General features: G+C 40.4%; 1 protein-coding gene across 2 annotated transcripts in view; it reads right to left on the reverse strand.

The window, feature by feature from the left end:
• Positions 1-9238: 9238 nt before the first annotated feature.
• The window catches only part of EFNA5 (ephrin A5), a gene marked incomplete at both ends in the record, with an annotated part of 282399 nt that continues 277672 nt past the window's right edge, over positions 9239-13965 (reverse strand). For both annotated transcript variants that reach the window (XM_084233148.1, XM_084233147.1), the window contains one exon: positions 9239-9360. In XM_084233148.1, coding sequence (XP_084089274.1) covers positions 9239-9360 — 122 coding nt within the window. The remainder of the gene's footprint in view (positions 9361-13965) is intronic.

The following is a 13965-nucleotide window of genomic DNA, read 5'->3' on the forward strand; positions in this document are numbered from 1 at the left end:
AAGTTTGGGCTAAAGTGGTGTGTTATGTGAGCCTGCTGTGAACAACTTAGCAAAGGAGCCCGGTGTCCTCAGTAGACAGAGTAGGTAATAAGTCTTGTGAGCAGGATTGATGATAAAGAAAGAAAGAAAACAAAAAAACAGAACGAAGAGATGAGAACAGCCAAACGGATTCCAGCTAAAACGCATTCAGCTTGCTAATGAATCTACTCACTAGTACTGAATTCTTGATACTCTCCTCACTTCTCAAATCAAGTTAAAAAATTGATTCCATGCCAGTTACAAGAGGCAGAGCTGTCACTTAAGAGGGAGATTAACTTGCTTTGTTGAATACTGACAGGGCACAGGAAGGGAGGGATCCACATAGAATGCAGTCTAATTTTTAGTAATGTCAAAATCTGAACTAGAAGTAAATTGAAGATTTGTGATCTGCCCTACTATCCAATCCAGGCTAAGGTAAACCTGAAAAGGAAATTTAAGAAGTCCCAAACTAACAAGATTTTTTCTTATCTCTGTGGATTTTGCCAGGACTAGTCAACCCTTTAAAGGTACAGATTCAGGCCTCTCCAGAGTCCACACTGTCATACTTAGTCAGATAGACAGATCAAGAAAGTTTGGGTGTATTGTTGGCTCTGCCTGGCTGCAAACATTGGGAAGCTCTGTGCATGGGGAAGTCAGCTAAATTGAGGACTAGTCACCAAGGATCCCAATGTCAAGTGATGCTCCCTGCCAGAGTAGACAGTTTTCTGTTACTGCTGGGGCTCCTGGGAATTGTGTACATTCTGGTTAGATCTGTGAACACTACTCTACCTGGCTGCCCATACCCCAGCGTGATTTCTTTTAACCACCACATTTTGCCCTATGGATTTACATGCTATCAAACTGATGTTTAAACATATTTAAAGTGACCCTCATTGTGTCCTTGCATATATAGTAATGCTGAGCATAGTCAATGCCAAGAAAAAGTGCTATAAATTCATAAAATTACAAAAATGGTAAAAGTGTAAAAATGTGTATATGTGGGGCAGGTGAGAACTCTCAAATTTGTGACATTGTACATTATTCTTTTCTTCAGTTCTTCCTATTTTTTAGATAAATTGGAATATTCACAAAGGACTGGAGATTTCTTGAGAAATTGTAAATGAAAGTACATCTGGGGCCTCCCTGGTGGCGCAGCGGTTGAGCGCGGAGTTGCGAAAGCTGCCCGCAGCCTTTGCAGTGCTGGTTCGATCCCCGGCCGCTGGGCGAGGGTCCCACATGGCGCACAGACCTCTCCTGCTGCCCGCTGCTCCCCTAAGCAATGTACTTCAGTCTGCCTGCTCTGCTCCCCACTCTGGCTCTGGTGAATTCTCTCACCCTCCCGCCCTTCTGACTGTACCCATACCCAGTGCTTGTATAAATAAATAAATCAATCTTTAAATAAAAAAAGAAAGTACATCTGTAAAATCGGCTTTTCTGATAAAATCACGGAAAATATGTGAAAGGTTCTAAGTATGCCTTTCACTGTGACATCGTGTCAGATCAGTCTTAAAGAAGGGATAAACATGGCATTGGTTTTCCTTCAGCTGGAACTTATATCAAATTCTTAAGCAGGAAGAGGAACAGAGTGGGGCCTCTGTGCAAATCCTGGATCAACTTGACACTAGTTCTTTCCATGAGCTACCTGAGTTAAACTCCTTTCTCCTGCGTTTTTCCAGGGAAGAATGGTGACAATCCCTCTTTACATTTAATTCTTCCCAATCTTGTTGGAAAGAGCCATTAGTTTATGTTTTATTCTTTGTGTCTATAAGATCTTGGGATGAAATGCTCTCCATAAACCACAAAGCCTATTACTATTTTAAGTACCTGTATCTTCCAGGAGAAGGAACACGCTGGCTCCCTGCAGGAGAAATAAATGGAGTCAGCTTTCTGGCTGGCACACTGTCTTCAAGAAAAAATTTAAAAAGACACAGATCTTGTTCTATCTACTGCGGAAAATGTGTCCAGATCTGGTAAAGCAAAATACAAATTTCAGAGGCATTATGTGTTCCACACTGTGCTACACAAACCATTTTTGTTTGTTTGTTTTGCTTTGCTTTTTGTTTTGGGGCCCAAAAGAACAAGCACCGAACACAACTAGGATGTTGATAAAATGCATTTTCCAGGATGTGTTTAGGAAGAAACATGTTCCTTCTCCTATTTCAGTGTCTTGTTTCATGGCTGTGAAGGAAAGAAAATGACTTTAGCTACCTGCATCTCAGATGGTGTGTGCAGTGTGGAGGAGCACCTGGCACTTGTGAACAAAACAGCATGAAAAATATTTTTGTTCAGTTTTCCCATTGTAATCTTCCTTAAGAGATTTTTTGGTCCCTTTCTTTGTGTTCTTGTCAAGATTGACAAGCATCCGTGTTACCAAGTGACATGAAGTTCTTGCTTGAATAATCATGACTAAAATCCAGGATATTTCAAAGCACATTATTGACTGGGAGAGCCACCCACTAGATCGAATTCTTCAGCATTAACTCTGAGTGACAGCTGTGAGTTAGTGCTTTTTCCCCAAATTCCCTGGTCCCCCCCATGTCCCTCCTATAGTTCCAGTGTTGGCATCCTCATTTCTTTAGGGTAGATTGGCTACTCATGCCTTCTCCAATGCAGATGAACCCTTAGTCTTGACTCATTACTTGGGCAATACAATTTTTAACCTTGTGCATTCATTTATCATTTGTACAAAAAGGACACACAATTATTGCAAATTTACTGCTCACAGTGGTCATTAGCAGTTACAACTCCATTTTTAAAATAGGCACACACTGTATTTTAACCACTAAGCAACTCACCTAATAGTGAGTATGTATCAAATTACGGACTGAAGGAGAATATTGGCCTGAGTAGTTATTTGTAATCATTTTTAGAAACACTTGCTTTCCAGAGGGACTATGCAGAAATCCTAACGCTTTTCTGAAGGATGCTTATGTTATCAGCAGAATACGAAACTGAGCTTTGCAAACAGTCTCTAGAAAATTATTTTTAGTATATAATTCCTTAGAAACCATTAGAATGGTCAATGAGTCATTCATCAGAATGATCTTAAAACTTTTTTTTTGACTCCTAGGTCATATATATTCCTATAATAGATAAAAGATGTTGTCATTATTATAGGAGTAAAATATTCAAAAGCATACCTGTGATTTATTCACCAAAATTCCCTTTATGATTATTTTTATATAACCCCTTTGATGGCTCGAGCATTTAAAATGTTTTGTTACGAATTCAGTGTTCGTGTAACACTGCTCATAGTGGCAGCTTAGGCCTGACCTGCTTTCCTTTTGGGAACCAGGACTTGGTCACTTTCAAATGTTTACTCCCCCGTTTTGCACTTTTTATACTTTATCTTTTCCTCTGGTCTGAGTGTTATGTAGCCTTCACCTTGGCTGAGGGCCTGGAGAGCTCACAGTTCAGTGTAGATACAGTCTCAGCTTCAGGAGCAGCTATCTGATTACTCTTTAAAGTGAAATCTGAAATTGTCATCTTTTCATCACTTCCCCTACTTCCTTAGGGCATAATGATTTCTCTGGACCGATATCCTCATAATTTGCTTCAGTGACACTCAGATGTTGTCTGGGATTTTTCCATTTCCAGTCACCTTTGTAGCTACTATGAAAATTTACTCCTTGTGTCTTAATATCCTTTTAATGTCTGTAACAGTTTTTTAACTATTTTCTTTTTAAAAATTTCCGAAAGCCGTGTTGACTATTTGTAAAGGTGATTTCCTTAACTCGAAGCTTCCTGATCTTAACATTCTGAATGTTTTTTCCCACGTTTTAAAAATTCTTCCCTCTTATTTATGCCTACCACTTGAATTTTATATTTCCTTCACTCTAGAGTTACTATGTTATGCTTACACATAATGTCTGCCTTTAATTGTAAACTTTCAAAGTACAGATTGTAAACATTAATTTTAATTCTGCACAGCACCGAGCACAATGTCATGATCACTCAGATGTTTTTGATGATGATGGTGAGGATGATAATGACAACGTAATGCTGTTCTGATTTGAAAAATCCCACATAGGCAGTCCAGTATATCATTTAAAAAATATATGAGCTGTTCCTCATTCTATAAAGCTGTCATTCTTCATTAGCAAAAAAGGTTACAGTAAGTTATAATTAGTGTTTCGTGCCCTGTCAAATAATTAAGTATAATAAAAGCTTTCAATGAGTTTAATGTAAACATGGTATAATTAAAGCCAAGTCTTGAAATGCATTAGGTGTCTGTTGTGTCCGATATTTGATTTTTCCCTCTACAGATGGAATCTTAAATTCTGCTTATAGCTGTATCATCATCAAAGGCAAAAATTCATGTACATTATTCAAATGCAAGATGGGCTCTGCAGTGCCCAGCAAGGGACCAGTCAGACAATCAAATCACTTATACAACCCTGTTATTTACTGATATGGAAACTGAGTACCAAAGATTTTGTGTGACTTGCCCAAGGTCACACAGTGAGAAGTTCATTCTTCCATAATAGGGAGAATTGAGGTTTTGGGTTATATGGAAGTAATTATTATTGTTCCTGTCATTATTTCTTTCTTAAGTATATTTGCTGAAAAAAATGCTTAGTTTATCTTTATTTCTTGATGTGGTGAAAAAAATATGTGCAAAGTGAAAGAATATAATTTGCATTTGACTCGTATTTCACGGTCATTTTAGGATGCAGGGCTTATAGTGCCTATTTTAAGGCTGAAATACAGAGACAAAGATGAAATCTCACTATTTTCCTCATCAGAATAACTGGAATGTGCCTACATGCTTTCTAACCCTGCATTCTTTGAGCTTCTCAGACCTTCTCTAATACATGTTGTATTATCTTTCCTGTCCACAAAGATTTGAGAAATCAGCATAGTACAAGTAGCCCCTGAAATAAAGGCGTCATTCAAGGAACAAAGAAGTAGAAGGAGGGCTCCAATTAAAATGATGAAAATCTTTAATTTTTATTTAGGTATACTTGTATGGACATGTGTATATACAAATACAGATTGTATGGGTTGGTTTGTGTGTGGGTTTTTTTTTTACATTTTTTTTTTACGTTTATATAATGTCAGCATTTCAAAACAGCACTCGATGAGTAAGTGCAAAGGAACTGCAAAGCAGGGCAGTACAAGCACAGGACCACACGGAGCTGGACTTCACACCCAGACGCACACACAATGAGTGGCTTCAATGGGGTGTCAAGGGTAAGCATGGAAAGCGGATTTTGACTCATGGGTAACCTCCAACATGCCAGCATCTATTTAACTGTACAGACAATGGGAGCAAGCCCATTGTAGGGAGATTTGTCTCACATCCGAGCAGCTCTGGGGCAAATGCATGGGAAAAACTCAGTGATGCCAAACCAGAGACAGACCTGCCCATTCATGGTTCTGAGGGAAAAGAAAACGTGGGAGGAAGGCGAGAGACAAAAAAAAAATAAACATAAGAAATAAAAGGGGGTGTAGGCAAACAGGGGTGTCAGTGGAGGTGGTTTTCAAAATAAAAATTAGTGACCACAGCTCTGGGAGCAATGAATGAAGGGGAGGAGTTTCAACTGTTTTCCTAATAGTGGGGAAACTAATAAAAATGGCTGCTGCAGTTGCTAAGGTACCAGAGAGCAGTCCCTGAAAATCCACAGGTCCTGGGGTGATTCTTCCTTTTACAATGACACAGAATGGGAAACAGCCCCAATTTCACCTTCCTAGACAGACTGATTTGCAACCTTTCCCCTATGTGGGCTGCATGTGATACTGGCAAGTCTCTTCCTGGGGAAAAATGAAACATTTCATGAAAACCACCGCAAATTAAGAACTAAACCAAAGTACAGAACCGTTAGTAAATTCCCTAAACCTTTTGCAAACCAACTTGCTGGGGGTGGGGGTGGGGGGGGGCACCACAGGGCTCCAACATCAGACCTTAAAACAGTAAGGACAAAATAGTGATCTAAAAAAGCCATGTTGTCCCAGGTCCCGAGATGGTGCAGTGAAGGTTGGGAGGGCGATGACCACGCGCGAGTCCTGTATGGAGCAGTGTCTCGGCCGTTTGTGACACTTCTCAGCCACGTATACATTGGATGTTTCAAAGCCTCAATGCATGTTTTGTATCCTGAAAGACTATTGTTCTCACTTACAAAAGACATAAGAATCAAATTAATACTTTATTATCAAACACTATATACAACAGAGGTCGCTAATAATACAGAATTTAAAGAACGCAGTTTTTTTTTTTTTTTTTAATGTTTTACTTTTCTTTCCTCTGCCACCCAAGAAAGTACAGTACAAAACAATAGTCTAAGCTAACACGACTGTTACCTGGTCTAGTAAAGGATACACGGTATCCACTAAACAGACAGATCCCTATTTCCCTGCTTCATGTTGCAAAGCCCTTGGCAACCAGGGGCAAAGGTCGCTGGGGTTTGACTAACTGGGGCTGAGAGTCAGCTGCGGCTGCCCTTCAGACTTTTGATTGTTTTTGAAAAGTAAAAGCTGCTACGAAGTTGCATCAATATCCTCCTAAGCCCCCAGAGGGTTGTAACAATACCACAAAAGGCCACCAGCACTTTTGGACAAAATGAAAACTGTCTGATACCAATCATCTTCTTTTGAAAAGTCCGTGGCAAGTGTTACCTACAATTATGTCACAGGTGGAGAAGCACACTGTCTACTGGTGGGGATAGTCTTGCTAATTTTTTTTCTTTTTACTTAATTTGTAGTGGCACAACGGTGAAGTAAAGGGGTCTAATTTCACTGTGAAAAATGAAAGACATTGGCAGAGAGGGCCATGAGTAATTATTCCATCATTTGTTAGAGACAAGTGCTAGAAAAACCACAGAAGTCACCATTTCTAAAATGAAATTAGCACTGCTAATGTAGTTATGACTAACTGGAATCATTACAGGATCATTTGATTTCCTTGTGGTTATACAACATGCAGTATTATTTTGGTTCTGACTATTGATCCATTTTAGAAAGTATCCCTGCCTCTACCCAAATCCCACTGGATCAACAAGCCTGTAACTATTAATAAAAAAGAAGTATTACTGGATATTACTGAGAGTACCGAGCATATAAATAAAGGCAAAAAGAATCCAATGCTGTGAACTTTTGTTTCAGTGAAATGGTGGCTGCCTTCTGTGATAAGACTCTCCACGCCAGAGAAGTTCCTGATGTGGGGAAATAGGATTGATTGTGTCTTTGAGGCTGGCAACCCCACTCACGTGGTTCCAAGTGAGAACAGACCCAGCAGTAACATCCACTCCAAATGCATCAGGTAAGCCCAGATTACATTTCAACATGTGTACAACTCTCCAGGGTGCAGAACCTTTACAGCTGCCTTTCAGTCTCATATTTTTCCAATTCAGAACTATTCATAATGCTTAGCAAATTCCCATTCATAAAGTCTGTCCATAATATGACCCATCCCTTTTTTTACATATACATTTTTAAAAATATATAAAAAATCCTCATTTTGCTGGAATGCTTCCAAATTTTCACATCTTAGAGCATCACATTTTTTTTTATTTTTGGTTTGGTTCGAAAGGCGTGATTTTCTGTTGACATACTGTGCAGTAGAAAAAAAAATCCAAAAACTACATGTTTTTTTTCATTGGTCTGACACTTTTCCCTGTCTAGGCTTTGGTGGTCAAAGTTCCTGACAGCCTCAGGAAACCCCAAGCGTGCATTTCCTGGTCACCAACTGGAAGCATTCCTGGTGGACCATGCCAAGTTTCCTTAAACAGGGACATCCTTTGTCTCCTTCCGCCCCACCCCCACAATGAAACAAGATAACCCCCATACTTCTAAATGTATCAAGGGATACCACTTTTTCTCACAAGTTTAAATAGGACAAGCATATATACTCACTCTCAGCATAAAGTATATCTAAATAATGTATTTTCTATTCTAGTGGATTTTTAAAAAAATATTTTGTTAAAGTCTTTGGGACTCCATCTTGTTTATCTCCCACAGATAAACACATGTTCCCCCTACGCTTCAGGCTGTGTCAGAAAGGGAAAGAATATAAAATCAACACTTGAATATTTTACTCCAAACTTTGGAATTTTTATTCCAAATTTCCCTTAAGCCCTCCCAAGTAGTGTTGACTGACTCTCCTGGTGATGGGGTTTGTGTCTGAGCCCCCAGAGGCGTGGAGTGTGGAGAAAAACGTGGGTTCTGGGGTGGGAGTCGGGGAAAGGCCACAGCACACTGGTGCTCCAGCAAAGCCAAATTACATCTCCTCTGGCCACTGACATCCTTTCCTTGGTACATACTGTCCCCAGAGAAGTATCCAAAGCTATTCCATTATGCACTCATCAACCCTGGCTTGTCAGCCTTGGGGAAGGTCACTTTATTCATAAAAATGCCTCTTTGAGCTTCTTTAAAAAAAAAAAGAAAAGTTGTAGCACCATGGTGATCTATATTCAAAGGAAAAAAAAAAAAACAACAATCTGGTGTGCACTGCCCAGTCACCAAAAAAATTAGAGGCACTCACGCAAACACACCCCCACCAAACCCAGTTTTCTCTGTGTTCACACTTGCTCTGTGCTAGCATTCCAACACCCAACCTGCCTCCTCACAAAAGGGCTTCTTTTACAGAGTACAAGTTTTGCTGTCAAGAATGGTTTAAGACAGTCATATTAAAGAAAAAAGTGTCTCAACCTTTTAGAAGCCTGTTCACTTATACACTCCTAGAGGAAATGGTGTAATATTATATCTATTCTTAATACCTCCCCTCTGGACTTGACATGGTGACATGATGCCCTGCGCGATCATCTTACAGTCCTGAATGAGCAGGCATAAATATTGTATGGAGAGCGAAACCCTCCCGGGCCTCGCCATCACTGGCTGCATCTGCCACTATTCTTCCTTGTCCACATACTGCTGACACAGTGCGCAAACGAGGTGAGCTCTTAGAGGAGAAAGCACAGGAGCTGACAACCACTAGTGTCACTAGGACAATTTGGCATTTTCATCTGGAGTCCATTTAATTTGGAAGGGGTGAGAGAAGTCAAGGGCAAGGGCTTGGGGTGGGGTGGGGTGAGGGAGGCAGCAACTACTTTAGCCCCCCGGCCCCCAGTTGTTGCTTAGAATTCAGGCTGAAAGAAAGAAAACAAAAATCTGACATCTGCCAAAAAACCAATAACAAGTCCCTTCTTAGGATGAGCAGTTAGGTGGATCTCTGGTGTTCCAAGACCCTGATGTTTTCTGTGACAGGTGACGGGAGGAGAATGTGCTATAATGTCAAAAGCATCGCCAGGAGGAACAGTAGGATTGCCAAAAGGCGGCTGGGTAGCCTTGGTGTTTGTGCCGCGTTCTCGCCGCGGGATGGCTCGGCTGACTCATGTACGGTGTCATCTGTTCAAATAGAAAGCACACATTCCAATGAGATTTCACATCCTTAATAACTCTCTTGCAGCAGCCTGCTGTTAACAGACCTCGCCACCCTCTGCAAAGTAGGGTAATGAACCTTGTGCCATCATTGACTTTCATGTCTGCATAATCACTCATTATTTACAGCAAACAAAGGAGAGGCAGAGAAAATTGGACTTTCTCAGCAACATTAATGCTTTCCTTAAAAAATGAGGGGGGGTACTCTGCATCCAACGTTTGGCATGTGAGCTACTTTGGTTTGCTACCAGCCACACCTTGCTTAAACTTGAGATACTGGAATATAAAATTTAAAGCCAAGAAATCACTGGAGAAGCGAACAACGTGCTTTGGGTAAATAACATGCTAAGGAAGGGTAGGGTGAGGCAGTTACGTTGGCTTATTAGAGGTTAACCAGAATTGTCTGCCCATTTACCTCTTTTTTTAGGCATTTCATAGGAGTTGTGTTGAATGCCTGGCTGTTGGATGGCTAGATGAATTTTCAAATATGAAAAATTAAATGCCCAAATAGTAGTATTTTAAATAAACTATACATGATGCCCAATAAACCGGTGCTCACTGGTTTGCCTACAATTAGAAATCAATTATGGTGCTATTTCCATTTCAAACCCTGTATCTCCAGGATTAAATTACTTGAACTTGACTATTTTTATTTTTATTGTGCCAAAGCTTGGCACATAAATTATCAGCCTGGATGCAAATTTTCCTCTAAATAAAATGGATTAAGTGAGTTAAGCCTCTCTTATTTAGCTATAAAGTGTTCTACGAGGTTGCCTCTGACTTTGGATAGCCTTGCTGATCGGCTTGATTAACAGGCTTAACTTCAAAACAGGAGCTTTGCAGCAATTAGTACTGAAAGATAGATCAGAGGCTTGCCTATGAGGCAAACTACACTCATGTCTTCTGTCTTCTTTCTTCAACCTAGCCTAACCTTTGTTTTTAGGCTAGATGATTTCTGAATTATATGTTTTTGAGGGCACACAGTGGGGTTCTGTGCAGATTTTATTTCAGCATTAAGGAAATTCCTGTGGAGCTCAGCAGTTGTCATCCTGGTTCCTTCAGTGGTCAACCAGAGGGAATGGTCACAAGTGGATGCCCCATCTTGAACCCCTTAATAGATTTAATGTTATTTTAAACTCATATTTTCACACCACACATGTCACAATAATGATACTTTTTCTTCACTGGGATAGAGTCACATGTTACCCACTCAGGACTCCCCTGCTATCTGAAAGTATAAAATATTTGGCTTGATTTGGTAGGTTATTTTGGGGGTCGGGGAATGCTATTTATCATTAATTTAAATGGACATTTTTTTCAGCATTCCCAGACTCACAAAATAACTTACCAAATCATAATAGGGAATTCTATTTTTGGATAATAATTCTATTTTATTTATTTATTTTTAAGATTTATTTATTTATTTATACAAGCACTGGGTACAGTCAGAAGCACAGGAGGGTGAGAGAAATCACCAGAGCAAGAGTGGGGAACAGAACAGGCAGACTGACAAAACACTGCTGAGGAGAGCAGTGGGTGCGGCAGAAGAGGTCTGTCACACCATGTGGGACCCTCACCGGAGGCTGGGGATTGAACCAGCACTGCAGAGGCTGCAGGGAGCCTCGCAGCCCAGCGCTCAACTGCTGCACCACCAGGGGAGGCCCTCAATTCTATTTTAATGGAATTACATATTATTTGGAAAATTAAATATTATTTGGATAATAATCAATACTATTTTAATAATCCAAAATTCTATTTTGGATAATAATTAAATAGGAAATCCTATTTTTAGATAGTGGGGGAACGCTGAACTTATCCTAAAATGACAACTTTCAGGCTCACCGACTGGGCCCTGCCACAGATATAGTCATGGGGGCTCTTTCTGTTCACATTCATTCCCAATATGAACTATATCTTATAAGCATTGAGGCCATTTCCCTCCAGCTCTCATGATTTTAGCCTGTCCTCATGTAAAAGCTGCTGTATCCCTGTGTCAAATTTATTCCCCTCTCCTGGACCTTAGCAAACCTGCATGGAGTGAGTGGCTATTAGCTTAGGAGACTAGAAAAGGTTAAGAAGCAAAATTGGGAAATTAAATGGATATACAGGAAAATAAAAGCCCTACGGAGTGTAGCCAAATACCTGTGGACACTTTTTTGACCCCTTTCTTTTCAGCCTTGCAAATGTATTGAATCTATAGATAACAGGAGGTAGAAGTAAATGCCCTTAATAGCCCTGGAATTAAAATCCAAATTACTTTTTTAAGAGCACCGATAGGTTGTCAATCAGAACAACAGAGCACTTCAGGCTTAATTGTGAAAGAACCATAAACTCTGAGGATTCCAGAGTTCATTTTGAAATACCACGTATGTTTTTACACCTGAAATTACAACAGTTATTGGGTTCTTTTCCATCTTATTTTTACTGCCATATTACCCAATCTGTCCCCTGTAAGGCTGGGAAGTGTACAGCTAAAAAGACTTAAGGTACTCAGTGTGAGTGCCCTGCCCTGCCCCTCAGGGTGCTCAGCAAGGGCTGTCCACTGCTCCAGGCCCACTCAGCAGCAGAGTGAATGACCCTGCAGGACACCGAGAGGAAAGCTTTTGTTTTTCACTTACATGAAGTATGAGGCTAAATGTGCCTTTCAGTCCTCTAATCACCCATGATCTCTGGAATTTGTCTTTTCTGTGAAACCAGTAAGTACCATCTTGTCCTCAAAGGGGGATATCTGTCCCATTAGGGCATCAAGTTCTTTGCTCCCAGCAACATGCTGCTCCTGGCTCAGGAATCTACAAAGCAGCCTTTGATTAAAACAGGGCCTCAGTGTCAAGAGATTCTATGGTCTCCGAGAAGCAAGTGAAAAACTGGCTGTCATTTGGGTAAATCTGAGCAATTTCAGGATCCTAAGGAGGAATTTATAAGCAAAATCTATCCCAATGGAAATTACATTGAAACTTGAGAGAATTTCTAACACCTAACAGTTACTGTGGCTTGGAAGGAGAAAATGTTCCTCTTCAGAAGCCAAATCAAATCTTGCCTCCTGGCTACAGGATTCCACAACATGGGGGCTTCAATGGTTAACTGAAAGAACACTAGCGGTATTTTGGAGCATATTATGTGGCATATGTCTGCCCTGAGATCATCCTGTATCCCTGATGATAGGAAACTGGCAGGCAGAGTGTGCAAGCAAATAAAAAAGACAAATACATTCCAAAGACAGGTGAATTAGTATACATCGCCGAGAACATGCAGTGGAATCCTTTCAGGTTTGCCGGATTCATAAAGTCTGTGTTTGTACCCAGACCTGGATAAAGGTGAATATTCATTCACTCAACCCTATGATGCAGTGGTGCAGAGCTGCAAGTCTGACTGAATTTTCTGAGGAATAAGGTGAAGTACTCAAATTTCTTTTTATATTCATACTGCCAGGGATGGTAGCTCAACCATGTTTTACTTCTTTAGTGACTATTCCCACCAGAAAGCACTGAAATACAGTAACGACTAACTCAAGGAGTTTATCCTGCATGTGCACCCTGACACTCGCTCCCCAACACACAGACACACTCTGGGCACTTCTACAAAATTCTATCAGTCACATGTGCATAGATTTGGGGCCATCATGGAATTTGAGCCTGTTTCCTAAATGAGCCCGTTTCCTAAAAGCCGGTGATATATGCTCACATAGGAATGCATCTTAATATTTTGCATCTTACTAGTTGAATTCATAGAATCATCCTCAGTGTGTCTCTACATTACCAGAGAAAAACACGCAACCTGTCATGTTTCTAAAGAGCTTCTTGCTAACTTTATAGGCAGTGGAATTTACCTGGGGAAAAGATTATTAGAAAGATAGACCTAGATGCTGCAATGTGCACTGAAAAATTATAACACGTGGTAATTTATGTTTTCAACACACCTTGCTCTTCTGCCAGTCATTCTACACATGACTCTAAAATTAAAGTCAAGAAGCCAAGATGGTGAAGTTCTCTTCATGAACATCTCTGCATCTGCTCACGATAAGAGAGTCCTACTAACCTTGGAATGGGTGTCCAGAAATCTGAATATTAAATCCAGATCTGACTCTAGCTATGACCTGGGCAATTCTCAGGCATGCAAGGAAGAGTGTAGACTCTGTGATCCTTTTAGAAATCCTATCTAACTGGGATTTTTCAAATACTCAAGCTTGTGAGGTCTCTGGTGCCTTGAAACGCCACAGTGATACTTCCAGATTTCCAGGACACAATTACAATGTGTCCACATCAGCACTCGTTCCTTCTAACTTTCTAAAGTGGCTAATGGATCTTTAATTTTAGAAGGCTTTTGAGAGCTTACTGTCCATCATACCTCTCATTTGTACTTTGGGTAAGATGTCTGCCTTAGAAAACAAGAATGCTGGGGGAACCTAACTCTTCCCTTAGTTACAATGTGAAAGTCACTGTATGTCCTGGGGCACCAGATGTCCTCTGCCAAGTTTCCCTAAGGTTCATGGACTGTGTTGTCTCCGTAACAAGACTCAAAAGATAAAGTGGATCTTAGACCCTTCCATTTCTAGGACCTAGAAGTCCTAATGCA

The sequence above is a fragment of the Talpa europaea genome (genome assembly GCF_964194135.1).
Source record: "Talpa europaea genome assembly, chromosome: 5".
NCBI lineage: Eukaryota > Metazoa > Chordata > Mammalia > Eulipotyphla > Talpidae > Talpa > Talpa europaea.